Here is a 20,147-nt window from a genome sequence, read left to right as displayed (position 1 = left end):
TTTTTGGGGGGAGGGGGGTCCGGTTGTGGGGCCTGAACTCTGGGCCTGGGTGCTGTCCCTCAGCTCTTCAGCTTAAGGCTAGCACTCTAACACTTGAGCCACAGTGCCACTTCCGGCTTTTTCCTTTTTGCGTATGTGGTGCTGAGGAATCAAACCCAGGGCCTCATGCATGCAAGGCAAGCACTCTACCACTGAGCCACCTTCCCAGCCTATATTAGACTTTTAAATGTAAGATTTTTATATCTACTAAACTATGACCACACAATTAATACTAAATATAATCAAGAATCCCAGAGCGGTATTTTCTTTAGTTGGATTGTCTTCCATATTGAGAATATTTTGTAGGACTGCTAATAAATTTCAAAGGATTAAATACTGTATACTCTCAAATATAAGAAATGATAAATAAAATGCTAAAAAATTACTTTTTTTTTTTTTTTTTTTGCTGGTCCTGAGGCTTGAACTCTGGGCCTGGGTGCTGTCATTGAACTTCTTTTATTTAAAGCTAACACTCTGTCACTTGAGCCATAACGTCATTTATGGCTTTTTCTGAGATTTAATTGGAGATAGAAGTCTCTCAGACTTTCCTGCCCCAGCTGGGCAGGAACCATGATCCTCAGATCTCAGCCTCCCAAGTAACTAGGATTACAGGCGTGAGCTACTGGCACCTGACTGCATTTTATTTTTATAATAGCACTGGTAGACAATTTTGAGAAGTAAACTAGAATTTATTAGTACAAAATAATATTCATTTTTAAACTGAGCAATATTTAACTATAGGTACCACTTTTTGATGCTACCATATTGTAACTCTAGCATTATCTAAGGTTTGTTTTTGGCGAGGGTACTGGGGCTTGGGCACACTTTTCACTTAGTTTTTTCACTCAAGGCTGGTGCTCTACCACTGGAACCACACCTCTATTTCCAGCTTTTTGTCAGTTAAGTGGAAATATAGTCTCATGGATTTTCCTGCTCCAGCTGGCTTTGAACTGCAGTCTTCAGATCTCAGCCTCCTAAGAAGCTGGGATTCCCTGACCATTTGCTCACACATTAATGAGTAGTTTCTTAGACCTGAGCAGGAATATCTCCTAAAGTTTTGAAATATGAACACCTTTAAGTCAGTGATATACATTACATAGCTAGAGAGATTTGGTATTTATAAGAACATTCTTTGTCTATAGAGTTTTTGCAACCAAACCTTAGATACTGAAATATAAGGTGATCTCAGACAGGCATACATAGACAGTCTTCATCTCTCTGTACTCTAATTTTCCACCTTAAAGATTGTTTTTGGAAAGCATCAAATATAATGGAAGTATTTAATATGTTTATTGGTAGAAAGTGCTTTCTTTCTTTTGTGCCAGTATTAGGCCTTAAACCTACACTCACTTGCCTTCTTTTACTCAACGTTGATGAGTGCTCTACCATTTGAACCATAGCTCCACCTCCTACTGTTTTTCAAAACAAGGTAATCCAAGGTGTTCATCAAACCCAGGCAAGTTAAATCTCTATGAATAAAAGCAAATGAAACTTTCCAACTTGAGCTTGGAGCTTAGGAATGTCACTGTACTTCCCCCTTGGCTCTCAGAACACAACATACTGAGTTCTTTGAGAGACAGCCAACCTTGATCAGAGCCAGGCTGCAGTAATCTTCCTTTTTAGGAAGGCTAGTCCAAGCTTCCTTGATATTTCTTATCCTTAGAATCCTTTTTTAGGCCACACACTGGGCCCTTATTTGTATTTAGAAGTCCAAAAAGATAATGAAAAATGCCTTTTGAGGGGCTGTTTCATAGAAGGTAAAAGCTTACTTTTTTCCCGTGTTGCTGTTTTCCTGTTTCCTGGTTTTAAGTTCATAAAGCTTTCTAAATGGATTGTATTTATCTGTGTCCCATTGCCCTCAAGTTCTTTTTGTTCATGTTCTGGGAGCTGTCATTGTTTGATTTGACCAAAAGGAGTTTCTTCAAGCCCTGTTACTGCTCTCCTAACATAGCTTGATTTATAAAATCAGATTTGGACATTCATCATGAATACCTTTCAAAGCTTGGAAAAATAAGACCCTTTTTAAGCCTATGATATAGATATATATCTTGAAGTACTCAACTATTTTCAAGAAAACTGTAAACAAGATTTGTAGACTTTTATAGTGAATATATGACTAAAGGATAGATAGGGAACAGTTTTATTTCACATTTAACTTATTCAGCTTGTATAAGGTAATAGGTTACAGGCTTCTCATGCATAGGTTATATAGGGATAGGAGAGGTGTACCTAAGGCCAAGGTCTAGAGGGACTCTGATGGTTGCAATGATAAAAAAAAAAAAAAAAAACAAAACTGCTGGACTTGAATCCAAGTCTAAGTAGTGCTTAGAAATATCTTTTGAAGTCAGGCACTGGTGGCTCATACCTATAATCCTAGCTACTCAGGAGCTGAGAACTGAGGATTGCAATTCAAAGTCAGCCTGGGCAGGAAAGTTCATGAGACTCTGATCTCTACTTAACCACCAGAAAACCAGAAATGGTGCTGTGGCTCAAGTGGTAGAGTGCTAGCCTTGAGCTGAAGAGCTGAGGGACAGCGCCCAGGCCCAGAGCTCAAGCCCCATAACTGACAAAAATCATTTGATACTGCATGTAATTTTAGCCAAATGAGCAAGAAGTGGTTAGAAATACCTTGTAGATGATGGATATGTCAACTACAATCCCTTATGACAAATGACATGGCTTTCGATCTCCTGGGGACACTTTGGGAGACCCGGAAAGATGAATTGTGTTGAGTAGTTACAGGGCCAAGAATGAAGGTCATCAAGAGACTACTCCTTGACCTACAAGCCACTGATTAGTGGAAAGGAAAGGTCAATGGAAACTAAAGTCCTAAATTAGAAGTGCTGGTTGTAAGTAGTGAAAATTTTTTTAATGCTGGTACTGAGCTTGAACTCGGGGCCTCGGTGCTGTCCCTGAGCTTTTTCTCTCAAGGCTAGTGCTTTGCCACTTGCGCCATAGCTCTACTTGCAAAGTTTTGGTGGCTATTGGAGATAAGAGTCTTAGAGACCTTTCTACCCAGGCTGGCTTGGATCCTCAATCTCTGCAGGTCTCAGCCTCATGTGTGACTAGGATTATGGTACCTGGAAATTTTTCTCATTTCTTGATAGACATAGGCTGAGAAAATATTGGCAATGTATATAAAAGAGTGAAACTGATCTGATGTGACCCATTCATGTCACATGCCTTGTTTCCTTTCCTATTTAGTGTATAGCTGAATCTTGTTCGGGAAGAATTGTTATTATAATCACCAAGAAGCCTAAATCATTTACCAGTCATATTTGTATTAAAAAAATTCTTCCCCCAAGCTGGATACTCACGCCTATAATTTTACCTACTCAGGTGGTTGTGATCTGGAGGGCCAAAGCTTGAGACCAGCCCAGGAAGAAAAGTCTTCAGGACTCTATCTTCAAAATAACTAGTGAAAAGGTTGGAAGCATGGCTCAAGTGGTAGAGTAGCACTTAACCAAGCTCCAGTCACTGAGCTCAAACCCTGGTACCAAAATTTCCCCCCCAAATACACTTCCCAAAGGTCATAAATACTTTGCTTTGAAACATGGTTTGTTGAAACTACTCAAACATACTTCCTTAGTAAATAAGCTCAGCCAAGCAATGCTTGCATATATCACAGACAGAACTGTTTCTCACATGTGCAAAGGATAATACTTTTTCCTGTGTTTCAAAACAAAAACTCACCTAGCTTTTGTTCTGCATTTAGAGGAATAGTTTTCTAGGAAGAGAATTCATCTAAGCATAGTGATATTATTGGTACCTTGCTCGTCAGTGTGAGGAATTCAAAAGACAGCCAGATGAGGTCTATACGAACAACTTAGTGGTAGCTATTGTTGCCGCTTGGGAAAGGTAGCCTAATATTGTTTGATCCTCTTAGAGACCCCAGAAATCCTATTTTGAGCATATTTGAAATACTTTTAAAGGAACAACTAAAAAATATTCAACTTCCAGCAACCCTCACTTATATCATTTAAGAATGAATAGAAACTGCCAGGTGCTAGTGGCTCATGCCTGTAATTCTAGCTCCTTAGGAGGCTGAGCTCTGAGGATCACAGTGCAAAGTCAGCCTGGGCAGGAAAAGTCTATAGAGACTGTTATTTCTAATTAGCCATAAAAAGTTGGAAGTGGAGCTGTAGCTCAAGTGATAGAATGCTAGCTTTGAGTAGAAAAGCTCAGAGACCAAGGCCCAGAGGCTTTTTTTTTAAATTGGGGGAGCAGGAAGAGAGAAATTGGCTACTGGCAAAAATCAGATTGGATAGGTCTTGAAGGTAGAAAGCACACTGGTACAATGTCTGACAGATAGTTATTTCTATTTAGGAATTTACTTTGCTAGGTTTAGTCAGGAAAAAATATTAGTCTTTCTGCAAGGTGCACACTTCTTTAAAACATACTCTTGGCAAATCCATCCAGATGTGGATTTGTAAGTTATTTATTGATCTCTTTTATCTATATTTCATATATATCATATTTCTCAAAAAAACTGTCTTATTTGGAGGCCAAGTGTTTGTTGAGTTTTGCCTTGGGGATGGAATACTAATTGGCAAAAGTCTCTGGTTATAAGATCATTCTATTCATTTCTCGTTAAGCCTACCTTTTTTTTTTTTTTGGCAGGTCATGGGGCTTGACCTCTGGACCTGGGCGCTGTTCCTGAGCTCGTCAGCTCAAGGCTAGCACTCTACCACCTGAGCCATAGCACCACTTCCAGTTTTCTAGTGGTTTATTGGAGATCACAGAGTCTCATAGAGTTTCTTGCCCAGGCTGGAGTTGAATCACAATCCTCAGATCTCAGCCTCCTGAGCAGCTAGGATTTACAGGTATGAGCCACTGGCACCTGGCCCTCAAGCCTGCCTTTTGTGTGTAAAGATTTCTCCCCAGTTTGCTCTCATAGATCATTTTTGGCCTTGTCTGTCACCTGTGATAGGAACCAAGGTGTTCTCATTTTCTGATTAAAAAAAGCCAGACCTCAGGCTCAGCAGTGTGTTAGTCAGGCTGGTGGAATAAAGAGCAGGTGGTTTGAGAGTATGTGATTCTGTGATCAGGTTCCTTCCAGGGTGCACTAAGCAATCAAGAAATTTAAACATCCATATCAAGCCACCTAACCTTTCCTGATACATTAGAATTTCCAACCTCCCTTTTTGGTGACATAATTTGCTTTCTAGATCAGTCTCAGACCCCAGAATAGTTACAGTGGAAAGCATCTTCCTCATAACAACTGGTCACTGCCTGAGTTCTCTGGTCACCCATGTTTCCAGGAACCACTTAGGAGATGTGAAACACCAAGCTAGTACTAACAGTGGGTCAACATTAGTTTGCTTTTACAAAAACATTGGGAACATTAGACTAGAAATTTGCATTCCTGTCATTCTTTTCCTACAAATCCCAGAACTCACTACTTTTAGATGTTTTATGGACTCACATTACTTGCAAATTCCTAAAATCTGGAAGGAAGCTGACATATAAGACATTTTTATTTATTTATTTATTTATTTATTTTTTTTTTTGTCGGTCGTGGGGCTTGAACTCTGGGCCTGGGTGCTGTCCCTCAGCTCTTCAGCTCAAGGCGAGCGCTCTACCACTTGAGCTACAGCGCCACTTCCGGTTTTCTGGTGGTTTATTGGAGATAGGAGTCTCACGGTCTCTCCTGCCCGGGCTGGCTTTGAACCGCGATCCTCAGATCTCAGCCTCCTGAGTAGCTAGGATTACAGGCGTGAGCCACCAGCGCCTGGCTTTAAGACATTTTTCTTATATGGGAATTATTCTCTAGTTCTTATGTATTCCATTTTTTCCCTCCATAAGTAAGAATAAGCTTGGACAAATGGAAAGATCTTTAGTCTGCCTCTTAGCTTTAGTATTCTATCTGCAAAATGAAAAACCCTGTTTCATAGGATTACTGTGAGGATCAGATGAGATTATATGTGAATGGAACTTGAAAAATATTAGTTTTTTTCCTTTCCCATTTTTATATTTTCAGTCCTTTACTATAATGCTGAGTTGTCCTATATAACTGAAAGAAAATAGATTCAATTTTCCTAATCCTTGGGTTGAGAAAAAGGATGGAGAGGAATAAGCTGGACAAAACTTAGTCATGTGCTGCACAATAATGTTTTGGTCAACCAAACCCACATATATGATGGCCATCCCATAACATTGTACCACCCAGTGATGTTGGAGCCTTCAGGTCATCTCTATCATTAAGTGACACGACTTAAGAAAGAAAAATACAGGTGTTAGAAAATACAGTTAGAAATGAGTAGGAAGACCAGGGACATCTTTGATGGAGGAAGATGAAGAGCCAAGAGGGGAAAAAAAGGGAACAACTAAACAAAAAAGTTAACAGAAGTAGTGTATTAGGACAATAGAGTAGCTTAACTAGACTTTCCTCTTATGTATAGGATTAACCAGAAAGCTCTAAATGAATGAGTCATTTGGTTCTAAAAATATAGAATATATTAATGCATTTTTATAAGAATTTTTATTTCAAAAGTGATTAGTAGGATTTGATGATTAAAGATGGATGTTTAATTATTTTTATATGCTATATACACTATACTATAAACTGGGCTGGTGCTAGCAGTAATCCAAACCTGGAAACTGTTTTCTGCACTGGATTTGAGCAGCACTGTACTGTAGTGGAAGGATTGAGCTGGAATCAGGGGTAGGTGTGACTGGTAGCCATAAAATATGAAACCTAGAGGGGTGGTAAGGTAGCTCAGGCCTGTACCCCTAACTACTTACTGGACAGAGATCTGAGGATTCCAGTTCAAAGCCAGCCTGGGCAGAGAAATCTAACTCTTATCCCCAATTAACCAGCAAAAAGCTGGAAGTGGAGCTGTGGTTAAACTAGAGCACCAGCCTTGAACAAAAAAGCTAAGGGACAGTGCCCAGGCCTTAAGTTCAAGCCCCAGTACCAGCATGTGCATGCATGCACACATATCACCCTCTTCCCCTGAACCCAGGCAGTACTTCATATTCTGGGGAATGTGAATGTCAGAGGTTATCCAGATGATCCCAAAGCATCATGTCACACATGCTAGAGTTCACTGTGACTGGAAGCTGCACATTCATCTGCTCATCAACGATTTTACATTTTTCCTTATAATTTCTTACTTTGTAACCAAACTATAGTTCTATCTTTATTTCATTAGCCAGAGAAACTTAGATAGGTTAAGCTTTGGTTTTTCAACCACAGCATGGATAAATGCCACTTTCATGCTTTCCATTTAGAGAGGATTAAATGACTTAAGGGACAGAAAAGTTCTCCATAAACCATTCAGTGAAATAGGTGTCATCAAGAAGGGCAGAAACTACATGTTAATATTATTATTTTCTTCTGGTGTGTTTAGAAAAAGCATGAAAAGGGCTCACCAAGAGACTCAGTGCTGTTCTAGACAGTTATTCAGGACTGTAAACTCGTTCAGAAAAAAATTACTGGGTTGAAACCTTTTACTTGATTGTTGCCTTATTAGTCAAGTCCTGCTTCTAATGGAGAAACTGATTTCAGATCCTTTGGCAGTTATGCAACATAAAAATGTCTTACAAAGTCGGGCGCCGGTGGCTCACGCCTGTAATCCTAGCTACTCAGGAGGCTGAGGTCTGAGGATATCGGTTCAAAGCCATCCGGGCAGGAAAGTCCATGAGACTCTTATCTCCAATAAACCACTTGAAAACCAGAAGTGGTGCTGTGGCTCAAGCGGTAGAGCGCTCGCCTTGAGCTGAAGAGTGCAAGGACAGCACCCAGGCCCAGAGTTCAAGACCCACTACTGACAAAAAAAAAAAAAAGTCTTACAACTAGGCAAGTGGCAATTCTAAGGTAATGCCATTGTCTTTCTGCCTAAACTTGACATTAACTTCCTACATTTTCTTATCCCCTCTTGCCCTCAGTCTCTTTCCACAGTGGATAGAACTGAAAGCCTTACCTGACAATAAACACCACTACAACTTTGCATTTGAAGCAACATATGAAGTCCTGCATGAGCAGGCTTCTGTCAATGTCTCCAGATTTCTCCAGCTTTCCTCCAAGTCACTTTTGGCACTTTTGGCACTCCAAGCTCTTAGGAAACCCATTTCCTTCCTGCTCCAGGAGCTTTACATGAGCTCTCCACTTGCTCTTCTTCACTCAGCTGACTCTAACTCATCTTTTAGATGTGAGCTAGAGAATATCTGAGAAAACACACTTGTGGACAAACCTTCCCAGAATGCTTTGCTTACTGCTCTTTCCTGTTCTCAGTGGCACTTATCAGTCTATGCTTCTCTGATTTTGTCTGTCTCCCTGACCAGATGAGACGCTCTGTAAGTTGTTCTCTATTTCATCTACCATATGAAACAAATAGGAGTCACTTCATACCTAACTGCAGAATGGGTGCTTGTAATCCATTTGCACTCATTTGCCCAATTTCCTTTATAGTGTGCCACACATTTGCCAGCCAGGTGGCGTACACTGAAAGCTATTCTAAATGGGAAAATTATTTTCCAATGATTGGTAAAAGGTCAACAGAGATTTTCATCATTGAAGTGGTTAAGTGGAGAATAATGAAATTTAATTTAATATTCTGACATGAAGAAGGAATTTCTAAGGGGACAGTTAGTTTGGTTACACAGTGTATTTTTATACCTCTAGTTTTCAAAAATGGGAAAGAACTCTGGAATCCCATCACACAGTCATGCATGGCTTGAATGTCATGCTGTCTTACTCTATTTATTGGTTTCATGTGAATGCATGAGATGTCTCATTCTGCCTCCTCCTTCCTCAGCTTCCATGCTTCTTAGGTGAGTTAAAACTAACACAGTCAGAGCACAGAAGGTATATATTTGAATAGGCCTTATTACCTTTTCTTCTGAGTCTCCTGGTTGGCATGTAATTACTCCATCTCGTGATCCTCCTGCAAATGTTGCTTTACAATTTGCAAGCCACTGTGGTCGGAAAAAGAGACAAACAGGCACATTCAGAGATGGCTTGAAAAATGTTTAAAACACAAGCTCTGCCGGAAGAATTTATAATTAACTATCTCATGGTAGTAAAATTTTACTCTAATCTTTTGAGCCTTTCCTGAAAGTCAGTAAAGAGGAACTGAAATTAAATATCTGTTTGGGCTCAGTGATCGTCACTTAAAAATATTTCATGCTGATGGCTCGTGCCTATAATACTAGCTACTCAAAAGGCTGAAATCTGAGGATCTCTGAAGCCAGCTCAGGCAAGAGAGTTTATGGGACTCTTACCTCCAATTTACCATCATAAAGCTGGAAGTGGATGGCTCATGCCTGTAATCCTAGCTACTCAGGAGGCTGAGATATGAGGATTGCAGTTCAAAGCCATCTTGGGCAGGAAAGTCTATGAGACTCTTATCATCAATTAACTACCAGAAAACCAGAAATGGCACTGTGGTTCAAGTGGTAGAGTGCCCTCCTTGAGCTGAAGAGTTGAGGGACAGCTCCAATGCCTAGAGTTCAACAAAAAATTTAAAAAGCTGGAAGTGGAGTTGTGGCTCAAATGGTACAGCACTAGCCTTAAATGCAGACAAACTAAGGGACAGTGCCTAGGCCGTGAGTTCAAGTTCCATTACTTGCACAAAAAAATAATTTAAAATTGCAATATATTGCTTTGAGGTTTCAGCAGACTTTTTTTTTTTTTTTTTGTCAGTCGTGGGTTTGAACTCTGGGCGTCCAGCACTTTGAGTTACAATATACAATGCTACTTCTGGTTTTCTGGTGGTTAATTGGCGATAAAAGTCTCATGGACTTTGTTGCCCAGGCTGGCTTTGAACTGCAGTCCTCAGATCTCAGCTTTCTGAGTAGCTAGGATTACAGGCGTGAGTCACCAGCGTCTGGCTAAACAGACTATTCTTAATTTGTGTATAAATGAAAATGAATACATCCATGGTTGGAGACTATTTGCATGGTTTAGATTAGTGAGTGGGACTGACACTTCCTCACAGACTGCAATTCTTGTCTTGGGACATACCTAGTTCTCTCTTATGGTCAGACAATTTCTATGGGACAGGTCTTCATCCACAGAAAGGAAATAACAGCAAAGCTCAGCTATTTAACTATGGAGATTCTGTAAATCTTAAGCATTTGGAATAGTAATTCATACAGATGTGAACCTGGAACTTGCCACTAATAAGTTAGTTCGGTTCACCAGCCAAAATGAAGGGATTGTACTTATTGGATGATGACTGAGAAATGGGATATATGACAGGCAAAGAGATATAAAAATAGAAGACAGATTGCAAAGGATGCAACATCAGAACTCTTGCTTTTGGATAGATCAATAACAACAATGCAATAAACAAACCCAAACCTAATAACTATAACAATGTGCTGGGAAGTTTTCAGATATTATTGATATTTTCAGGAAAATATTATGTTATTGTGTTGTTAAAAATAGGAACCTTGGAGTCTTGATCTTCATTCTAACCACACTCCTCCATTCCCTCAGGGAGTGAGGATAATAATAGCATCTCTTAGCAATTCTTCCTGGAATTGGCAGCATTCAGTGACTTAATTTAAGACATTTAACACTTAGAAGGCTGTTGGGCACAGAGAATGGACTCAGATACGATAGCTTCTATGACTGTTATAACTTGTACATCCTTACAATTCTGCACTGGCTCACAGATGATGATCTGAGACTAGAGAAGGTAAATAACATATTCAGGCTCAGTAACTGAGCTATGATTCGAACCCAAGTCCATTTGACTTGAAAATCCATTTTCCAAGCAAATTACCATTGAATCACCAAATTCTCTAGGCCTTCATCTTTCAGAAAACAGAGGTTTACAAGGAAAGCTAGACCTCTTAACATTTTACCACTTAGATCTATGAGGGAAGAGAAGGGAGTAAGAGCCAAGGCCCAGAGAAGCTACAGGGAGAAGTAGCTACCTAGAGCAGTTAAGAGGGCAAGAAGATGGAGATTACCTTTAAGAGTTTTGGGTGGGGAAGTAAACAATAAATTCATATCTCTCATGAAAGAAAAGTTGTAACATTGAAAAAAACTTATGAAGCAGACACAAAAGATAAACTGTGATTTCTTGTTTACAGACATTAGGGAACTAATTATATATAGTCTCTCTATATCTAGGCAGTTCTGCCACCTCTCAATAGGAACTGTAATTCCAACAGAGGAAAAGGTGCCATCTGCCTTCTCTCTGCAGAATCCATTTTAGGTTATTTCGTAGCATCTTCCAAACATTCATCATGGTTGGGCTCATTTGGTTTTTATCTGAATGAAACACAAGCTTACTGAGAGAGTGGCCTCTTTTCTGTTGTTGTAGGTATCCAAATATTCTTGCAATTCTAAGACACTGAACTTGAGCTTGTCCAGAAGTCCACAAGAAAGGAGCTTAAAGACAGGAAAATAATTTGTATTAAAACAACTAAGGAACTACTTCACATGAAGATGTGGCTACACATGTGGAAAAATGGTTTTAGAAATTAGGTAAATGGGAGCAGAAGAACCATGCATTTTAATAAAAAAAATGCACTACCTAATTTACTACCAGCTGTACTTGGACTTGATAATACTAGCTTGCTAATCCAAGCCTAGCAAAACATGTTTTTATATTAGTATAGACAGACAAGACTTCCCAAGAATTCCATGAAAAACCCGAAGTCCAGTAATATTCCAGGTAGTATGAGAGCAGACCTCCACTGAGGCTTTCAAACTGACTTTGTATTTAACCTTGATTTGAAATCACAGGGAGAATTAGTTCTGCTGTATTCCTTGTTGCAAGGCAGCAAAACCAGCAATTGGGTTTTTGGAAAGATGGACTCTGTAGGGACTGTAAATATCAAGGCATGGTGGAACAAGCCTATATCTCAGCCCTTGGTAAGAGTTCTCAACCAGCTGGACCACATAGCAAGAGCTTGTCTTTTAAAAATGTCCATTGCATATCCTCATTGGTTCTGAACCTCCTCAGTTTATTTTGCCAACATGATAGGGCTGTAACCCTGCCCTCAAAAAGCTTGTCAGTTTTGCAAAGTTATAGTTGTGCTTATAAAATCATAATTCAATCGGTCTGAAACTGTCTTAATCATCCTCTAGTCCCTCATCATTCATGGTTTGGGCTGGTTTGAGATGGGTACAGGAAAAGGAGAGCAAGTTGGCTCTAGATACCCATCAGGCTAGCCAGCTGGGTATGAGGGAAAGTTATGAAACCACAGGTACAGCTGCAAAATCAGAATCATTAAAAGGAGCTAGCTACTCTGGAGGCTGAGATCTGAGGATCATGGTTTGAAGCCAGATTGGGCAGGAAACTCTGTAAGATTCTTATCTCCAATTAACTACTCAAATAGCTGAGCAAAAGAAGCTCAGGGACAGTGGCCAGGCCTGAGTTCAGGCCCCAGGATCAGAAAAAAAATATGCCAAGGACATGGATGGACAACAGAGGTAGACTTTTTTTTACTCCTGATTCTCTGAAATGGCTTGGCCTGGGATAGCAATGTACATGGATGGCCCTGCAGACCCACAGGACTTTGGAAGTCATACCAACATGACACTTCTCCCAACACTGAAGAAGATGTCTTTAAAACCACTACACAAACAGTGTAGTGGTTTTAGTGACACTGCCCAGCTGGGCAGTGGCAGGCCCTTCGCTGCCACAGCAGGGCTGAGATACTCACGGTCTCAGCATCCACAAACAGCGTGGGACATTCAGAGCAGGAGGTGAGCATCTGGGAAGAGCTGACAAATTTAGATCCAATTCCCCGGAGGTTGTCTCCAAGGTAACTGGCTGCATCACAGGTCAGGAAGCAGAACCTTTTCTGAATATTCTGTAGGGCAGGATTAGCAATCATTTGCAAAGGTCAAGTTTAACTTAGGCACCAGAGAAAACCTTTTTTGGGGCTAGTGGTGAGACTTTAAAATTGATTTGAAATATAGATTGTGGAGTGGATAAATATAGCTATGAACATTGTCCATTATCTCACATATTTATTGCTATTGCGGTAAAAAAAAGACCCTCAAAATCCAGTCTTTTAGCATTTAAAAAAATCCTTACTAATAGAAAACATGTTTTAAAATCTTTTGTTTGTGTGTGCCAGTACTGAGGCTTGAACTCAAGGCCTGGCACTTTGCTTTTTTGTTCAAGGATAGTGCCCTATTACTTCACAGCCCCACTTCCAGCTTTTTGCTGGTTAACTGGAGAATAAACTCTCAGACTTGCCTTCCCAGACTGGCTTCAACCTGTGATCCTTAGATCTCAGCCTCCTTAGTAGCTAGGATTTCTGTTCTAAGTCACCAGTGCCTCATTATGTTTTAAAATCTTTATCAAAATATTTAATGGAGCCAGGATGTGGTGGCTCACACCTGTAATCCTAGCTACTCAGAAGGCTGAGATCTGAGGACCGAGGTTTAAAGCCAGCCTGGGAAGAAAAGTCCCTCTGAGACTCTTTTATCTCCAACTAACCACTCAGATACCAGAAGTGGAGCTGTGGCTCAAAATAGTAGAGTGCTAACCTTGAGCAAAAGAGTACAGGGACAGTGCCCAGGCTCTGAGTTCAAGCCTCACAACCAACCAAAAAAAATATTGATGGCATAGGTTCTCAGGGAAGACTGGGGGTGTGTGAGGGAGGTAAGAACTTTAATGGTCCTGATGCCATGGTCACCCAAGATAAGAAAGGCCATATATGCTACAGTGGGAGATGTTCAAGGTATTCCGTATCAGCACACCTAAAATCTGCTGCATTTATTGCCACCCTGAGAGGGTTGAATAGAAGAAATTGTAGCTAGAGGAATTTAGGGACATCTAGATAACAGGATAATTCTTAAATGAAACAGCACCCTATTTTGGAACCTAAAGCTACCCTTCTCTCTAAAGTCATCTGATGACCCCTGTACCTTAAACAGAGAGGAGAACACATGAAAGGTGTAGACGGCGCAGGAGCCATCGGAGTCACACATGAGCTGGTTGATGTGGCTGCGCCAGGCCTCTTCAGCATCGTCACAGGCTGCAGGCTGAAAGGCAGCAAGGATGGCAGAGAAGAAAGGCGAGGGCGGGGGAGACACTCCCCTGTCACCTTCTCCAAAGCTGGAAAACATGCAAACCAGTGTGTCAGGAAGTGAGGTCATCTTTTGCCTGGCTGTACAAATTCCCCCCCAAAGGGGTTGTGGGGATTTGGCTTGCTTCAGAGATCTGAGATACTTTTTGATTCTAGGAGATTGCTCGATTTCTCATTCCCTTATACAGACCTGGCACTCCTTTTAGCCATCCGCAAGGGTCTCCATACCCCAAAAAGGAAACATTTGTTCCCATGTACTTGCACTTCATTTCATCTTCATTTTTCCCTACTATGAATGAATTATACTGAGTGTTTTGTTTCTTCTAACTTGTCCCTTATGGAGAAGGACTGGAGATGAATAAATGATCAGGATATGAAGGGGAGAAGGTGAAGAAATGAAAGAAGAGAAATGCAGGATAAGAGACTGGCACAGAAAAAGTGAAAAGTCAAACTCCTCTCCAGGAGTCTCAGCTTTTTCCTTTGATGGGTCAGTTATGACTCATCATGACAGAGTCTTCATCTAACCAGGTCAGAAATTTATATTTAGTTCTCATTTTTCAGCTTTCAGAAGAGGAATTCTAGGATCTTGACTCTGAAGTAAATCTATAACATTATAACTTGTGACTTAACGCTAGAAGCTGAACTTAGGTAGAATGTTATTATTCCGTTTCCCTTTTCTATTCATATAGCTCACTAGTTTCAAAGATACCAGTGTCAAGGCTGAATGAAACATGCCCACTTAAGAGAACAGTAATATTGCCAGATATGGTGATGCATGCCTGTAATCCTAGCACTCAGATGGCTAAGAAAGCAGGATCTCGAGTCCAAGGACAGTTTGGGTTACATAGTGAGACTTTGTCTCAAAAAAGTAGTGTGTCAAGAGCATTTTCTGGTATGTGTATACCTGCCAGCACTGAAGTTTAACCTCTGCCTTGGTGCTGTCCCTTAGCTTTTTGCTCATACCTCCACTTCCAGCTTTTTGGTGTTTAAATAGAGATAAGAGTCTCTGGCTTTTCTTAAATGTGCTAGTCCTGGGACTTGAGCCACAGTCTACTTCTTCTTCTTCTTTTTTTTTTTTTTTGCCAGTCCTGGGGTTTGAACTGAGGGGCCTGGGCACTGTCTCTGAGCCTCTTTTTGTTCAAGGCTTGCGCTTTACCACTTGAGCCACAGTGCCACTTCTGGCTTTTTCTGGTTAATTTATTGGGGATAATTTATTGAGGATAAGAGTCTCGTGGACTTTTCTGCCTGGGGTAGTTTAAACCATGATCCTCAGATCTCAGCTTCCTGAGTAGCTAGGATTACAGGCATGAGCCACTGCACCCAGCCTTTTGGTTGGTTAATTGGAGGTAAGAGTCTCATGGACTTCCCTGCTGAGGCTGGCTTCAAAATGAGATCCTCAGGAGTGAGCCAGGTGCCCAGCAAGAGTCTCTTGTTTGTGTCTTTTAACTCAAAATGGAAAGAACTCATTGCCAAAATGTTTGCCTGTCTTCAAAGCTTATAAGGCCTGACCCATGTCTCCAGGCCCTTCTTTCTGGCTTTTCAAATTGTTTTATAAATGCCTTTCTTGGTCCTTTCTTGGTTTCACTCAGGCCCTTACTGGGTAGGAGGACTGTCAGTGAGGGGTGTGGGCTCCTTTGTTAGGAGGCCCCAGCAGTACAGCTTTGCACTGCACGTGGGTTGTGTGAGGGCTGCACCATGTGCTGTGCACACTCACATGCTCTCACAACTCGTTCCTGCCAGGGGTGGCCTTACCTTGCAAGGGTAAACTGGTCCAGGCCCCGATTGCTTTTGTCCTCTGCCTCAGTCATGTCCAGACTGAAGCTGTCACTGCATTCAAAAGCTGCAGGGAGCTCATTGATGGAACCTGAAAGATCATCCTCGTGCACTGTGGTGTCTTCTTCCTCTTGCAGAGTGTCAGCCTAAAGGGATTGAAAAGAATCCTTCTACATAAGCACACAGACAAGATATCCTGTTGATCCATAGCAGAAAATACAATACTGAGAATGAAGACATCCTGTTGAAATAAAATGCTGAAAGTGACTGGTAGAAATGGACATTTGTTTTCTAGTTACAACACAATCGATTGCTAGAAGTAGGTTCAGAAATGGAAGTGCCATGTGTTCATTATCTTCCTTTCAGTCTCTTTTCAGGCCTCCCAACGGGCTTTTAGTAATTATCATATTGAACTAATGCTTATGGAGTATAAATGGTAAACTTGGAAAAGTCTGCAGAGAATTCCTGGGCCAAGAGACGAGCATGTGAAAAGAGGCTCCTTAATGTCGGGAGGTTGATAAGAGTGGAGCTAGGAAGAGGAACACGGCCTTTGGATTCAGAACTCCTCACGCTTGCCACCTGAGTTTTAGAAGCACAGGAAGTAGGATTTAGAATTACCAGTGCCTGTGGTACAGTAAATGCTCAAGAAATAACAGTACTGTGCTCAAGTGATCAAAGGCCTGCTCAGTTTTAATTAATTTTTTGGTGCTGTTACTGGGGCCTGGGTACTATCCCTGTGAGCACTAGCCTTGAGCCAAAAAAGCTATCACTTGAGTCACAGCTCCACTTCCAGCTTTTTGCTGGTTAATTGGAGATAAAAGTCAAGCACTTTTGTCCCCGATGGTCTGGCTCTGAATAAACATCCTCAAGATCTCAGTTGCTAGGATTACAGGCATGAATCATTGGCACCTGGCTTGTTTTTTTTTTGTTGTTGTTGGGGTTGGCACTGTACCACTTGAGCCACACCTCCACTTCTTACTGTTAATTGGAGGTAAGATTAATTGGATTTATCTACCTGGTCTAGTTTTGACCTGTGATCTTCAAAGCTCAGCCTTCTGAGAAGCTAGGGTTACAGGTATTAACATTAGCAATTGGTGCCCAAGCAGGCTTTTCTATATTGAAAATTGTAATGTCCACTTGCACATATAATGTACATATGGCTTCAAGATAGCATATCTGAATACATGCATGCTTTTGCTCTATTATAGCATGTGAATGAGTGGGGACAGGAAACAACTCTAGGGCAGACAGAACAGGGGTCAGTAACAGGCAGGAAAGAGACATAACCAGTAAAATGGACAAAGAGGCTGGGCTTGAACTTGGGCCAGGGGGAAATTAGCTGGAGAACCGATTGTTCTCTATGAGAGGAAGGAAGGCAACTGGTTACACACCACAGGAGAGGAAATATACCCGTACATGTTTGAGTCATTTTTTTAAAAAACAAAATGTGTATGAATTAGAGTTTTATCACAGGTTAACATGTAGCCACCCATTTAGTTTATGGCATTTTGAATCTATGTTTCATAGGGGTAAATTAACAAGAATGTTAATTAGCACGAAGATGTATTAGAAGAACAGGTTACCGCATGTGTTAGAAGGAACTGCTTATAACTGTTGCATCTGCTTTGCTGTTCAATGATACTGGCTTCTGCGAAGACTATTCCAGTTATTAGTGCACATGAATTTATTCAGATAGGGCTGAGTTCTCATAAAAGCACCTTCCCCCCCCTTTAGCATAAACACATATCAAACACCACAGAAACCTAGCTCATGAGAAAAATAGGAAAATGAGACACAACCAGCTGGACATGATGTTACATGCTTGTTAATTCCAGCTACTCTTCAAGTGGAGGGAGGCAGATGGAAAGTTCAAAGCCAGCATAGGGAAAATAATCAAGACTGCTTCAAAAACAAGAATATAAAGAATATATAAAGGAAAAGGCTTGGGGGAGGTATAGTTCTAGTGGTAGATTGATTTCTAGCATACATGGGGCCCTGGGTTAAAGCCTATAACTATAAAACAAAAACCCAAGAGTCTTATGGACTTTCCTGCCCAAGCTAGTTTTGAATCACAATCCTTAGGTCTCAGCCCCTGAGTAGCTAGGAGTATTTATAGACACCTAGCATGAAATTTAATTTTTTAGCCTTTAGGATTCTGATATTTTAACATAGAACAAAAGTTTTCTTTTTTCCTTTTTGGCTAAAAAAGGACTCTGCCTAATCTAAGAGTCCCGATTACAGTCCCATTCAAGGGGAGTGTGTGTGTGTGTGCGTGCGTGCGTGCGTGCGTGCGTGCGTGCGTTTGTGTGCGCACGCACACACGCACGCCCCAGTACTGAGTCTTGAAGTCAGGGCTTCACACTCTTGCTTGGCTTTTTTGACTCAAATTTCTATTTCCTGGCTTTTGGCTGGTTGAGGTACTATGTTTCTCAGATTTGTCTGTGCAGGCTGGCTTTGAGCTATAATCCTCATATCTCAGCCTTTTTTTTTTTTTTTTTTTTGTCAGTTATGGGGCTTGAACTCTGGGCCTGGGCAATGGCCCTGAGTTCTTAAGCTCAAGGCAAGCACTCTACCATTTGAGCCATAGCACTACCTCCGGTTTTCTGGTGGTTAATTGGAGATAAGAGTCTCCTGGATTTTCCTTGCTTAGGCTGGCTTTGAACCACAATCCTCAGATCTCAGTCTTCTGAGTAGCTAGGATAACAGGTGTGAGCAACTAGCCCCTGGAATATCTCAGCCTCTTGAGTAGCTAGGATTACAGATGTGACCCATCAGTGCCCACCTCAAAAATATGTATTTAAGCTTCTGCATTTTTAGGCAATTGCTTTTTGGTGGTTGCATGTAGGTTTTTCTCACTCTCAACTCTGTTTTTCTAATAACACCTTGTAAAATAATGTAGAGTAGAGAGTATTGTACTTTGTCTTTAGAAGTATCTGAAGAAATATATTTCTATAAGTTTTTCCTATTTTCTCTTTTGGAGTTACACAATCAAACTCAGGCTAAAGAAGATTTTATCCTAATAGCAACAGATTATTTTGGGATTTTTAATAGGACATAAAATTCTATATTGACAGGCATAGAAGTTTCATAGGAGAAATTAACAAGAAGATGGCTTTATAGACAGCATATTTTCTGGAAATTATGATAAAATGAATCTTTTTGTGTGTATGTGTGTGTTTGCCAATCCTGGTGCTTGACTCAGTGCCTGAGTACTCTCCCTGAGCTTCTTTTGCTCGAGGCTAGCACTCTACCACTTGAGCTACAGCACCACTTGTAGCTTTTTCTGCTTATGTGGTTGTAAGAACTCAAACCCAGGGCTTCATGCATGCTAGCCAAGCACTCTAATGCTAAGCTGCATTCCCAACTTTGTTAGCTTTTTCAAAAGAGGACATTATATTCATTAGTTAACTTTCCTACTTGGAGAGTCTCACTAGGAGAGCTTTCACATAGTACTGTGATTGACACTAAGAAATTCCTATAGCATGCCAAAAGGCTAGCACTGAATCAATGGGCAAATTGTATAATTGGTTCCTACATAAGAAAAAATTTTCCCCAAATACAGGCCCTCCCACCCACACCTTCCTTAGCATATTGTTTCATAAAAGCCAAGACAGAGAGCATTTCCTCAGCCACAGTGATCAATCGTAGACATATGCCACTTTGTTTTGACCTCCATCAGCAGGGTTCATGCAAAGCCTCTCATTTTACCAAGTACTTTCTGATCAGTTCTTTCAGCCAAGTAGATGGCTTCTTGAATTAGGCAGTGTAAAACAACGTGAAGCCATGAGTTCAGATGCACAAGCTTCAATTATTTCATTAACCAGACAGTTTAAAAAAAAGTCCTTCTACTTTTAAGCTCCTTTTCTCTAGTTCTCAGAAAATGAAAACTACTTTTTTCCTTAAGGAAACTGTCATAATTGCCCCAAATCTCACCTTTGAACTCTCTGAAATCTGCAGATTATTCATATCAGGCAAAGCAGCATCAAAGCTAGCCATTCTGGTGTTAAAGGAATGAGGGTCGGCGGGGGTGGAGTCGCATGCAGTGGCCAGCAGTTCCATGGGATTGGTCTCCTCCGAGGGCGAGAGGGTCATGATCTGTTCACAAAAGCAAAGGAAATAAAACAGTATGTGAGTGTCCCATTCTTTAGGAGCTCTAACTGTTCCTTTCATAAGACCTCACGCTGTTGCTCTCTGGTTGCTAGCTGACAGGTTTTAATTTCCTAACTTCCATATGTCACCATTATTGGACCTTAAACATAGCGACAGGTAATCTAGTATTAATCTGGTATCCTTAAAACACCAGTTGCTGCATTGTCAGAGAACCTCATTAA

The 20,147-nt window shown here is 40.8% G+C and overlaps 1 protein-coding gene across 2 annotated transcripts in view; it reads right to left on the bottom strand.

Annotated features, from left to right (window-relative positions):
- The window catches only part of Fry (FRY microtubule binding protein), a 365,147-nt gene that overhangs the window by 19,206 nt on the left and 325,794 nt on the right, over nt 1–20,147 (bottom strand). For both annotated transcript variants that reach the window (XM_042685416.1, XM_042685417.1), the window contains 6 exons: nt 19,750–19,911; nt 15,796–15,962; nt 13,883–14,072; nt 12,667–12,816; nt 11,288–11,386; nt 8,875–8,958 (listed from right to left, as the gene is read on the bottom strand). In XM_042685416.1, coding sequence (XP_042541350.1) covers nt 8,875–8,958; nt 11,288–11,386; nt 12,667–12,816; nt 13,883–14,072; nt 15,796–15,962; nt 19,750–19,911 — 852 coding nt within the window. The remainder of the gene's footprint in view (nt 1–8,874; nt 8,959–11,287; nt 11,387–12,666; nt 12,817–13,882; nt 14,073–15,795; nt 15,963–19,749; nt 19,912–20,147) is intronic.

This window comes from Dipodomys spectabilis, unplaced genomic scaffold (assembly GCF_019054845.1).
Source record: "Dipodomys spectabilis isolate Male_0828 unplaced genomic scaffold, ASM1905484v1 ptg000095l, whole genome shotgun sequence".
NCBI lineage: Eukaryota > Metazoa > Chordata > Mammalia > Rodentia > Heteromyidae > Dipodomys > Dipodomys spectabilis.
The sequence above is the reverse complement of the archived record's forward strand: the minus strand, read 5'-3'. Positions and strand labels throughout refer to the sequence as shown.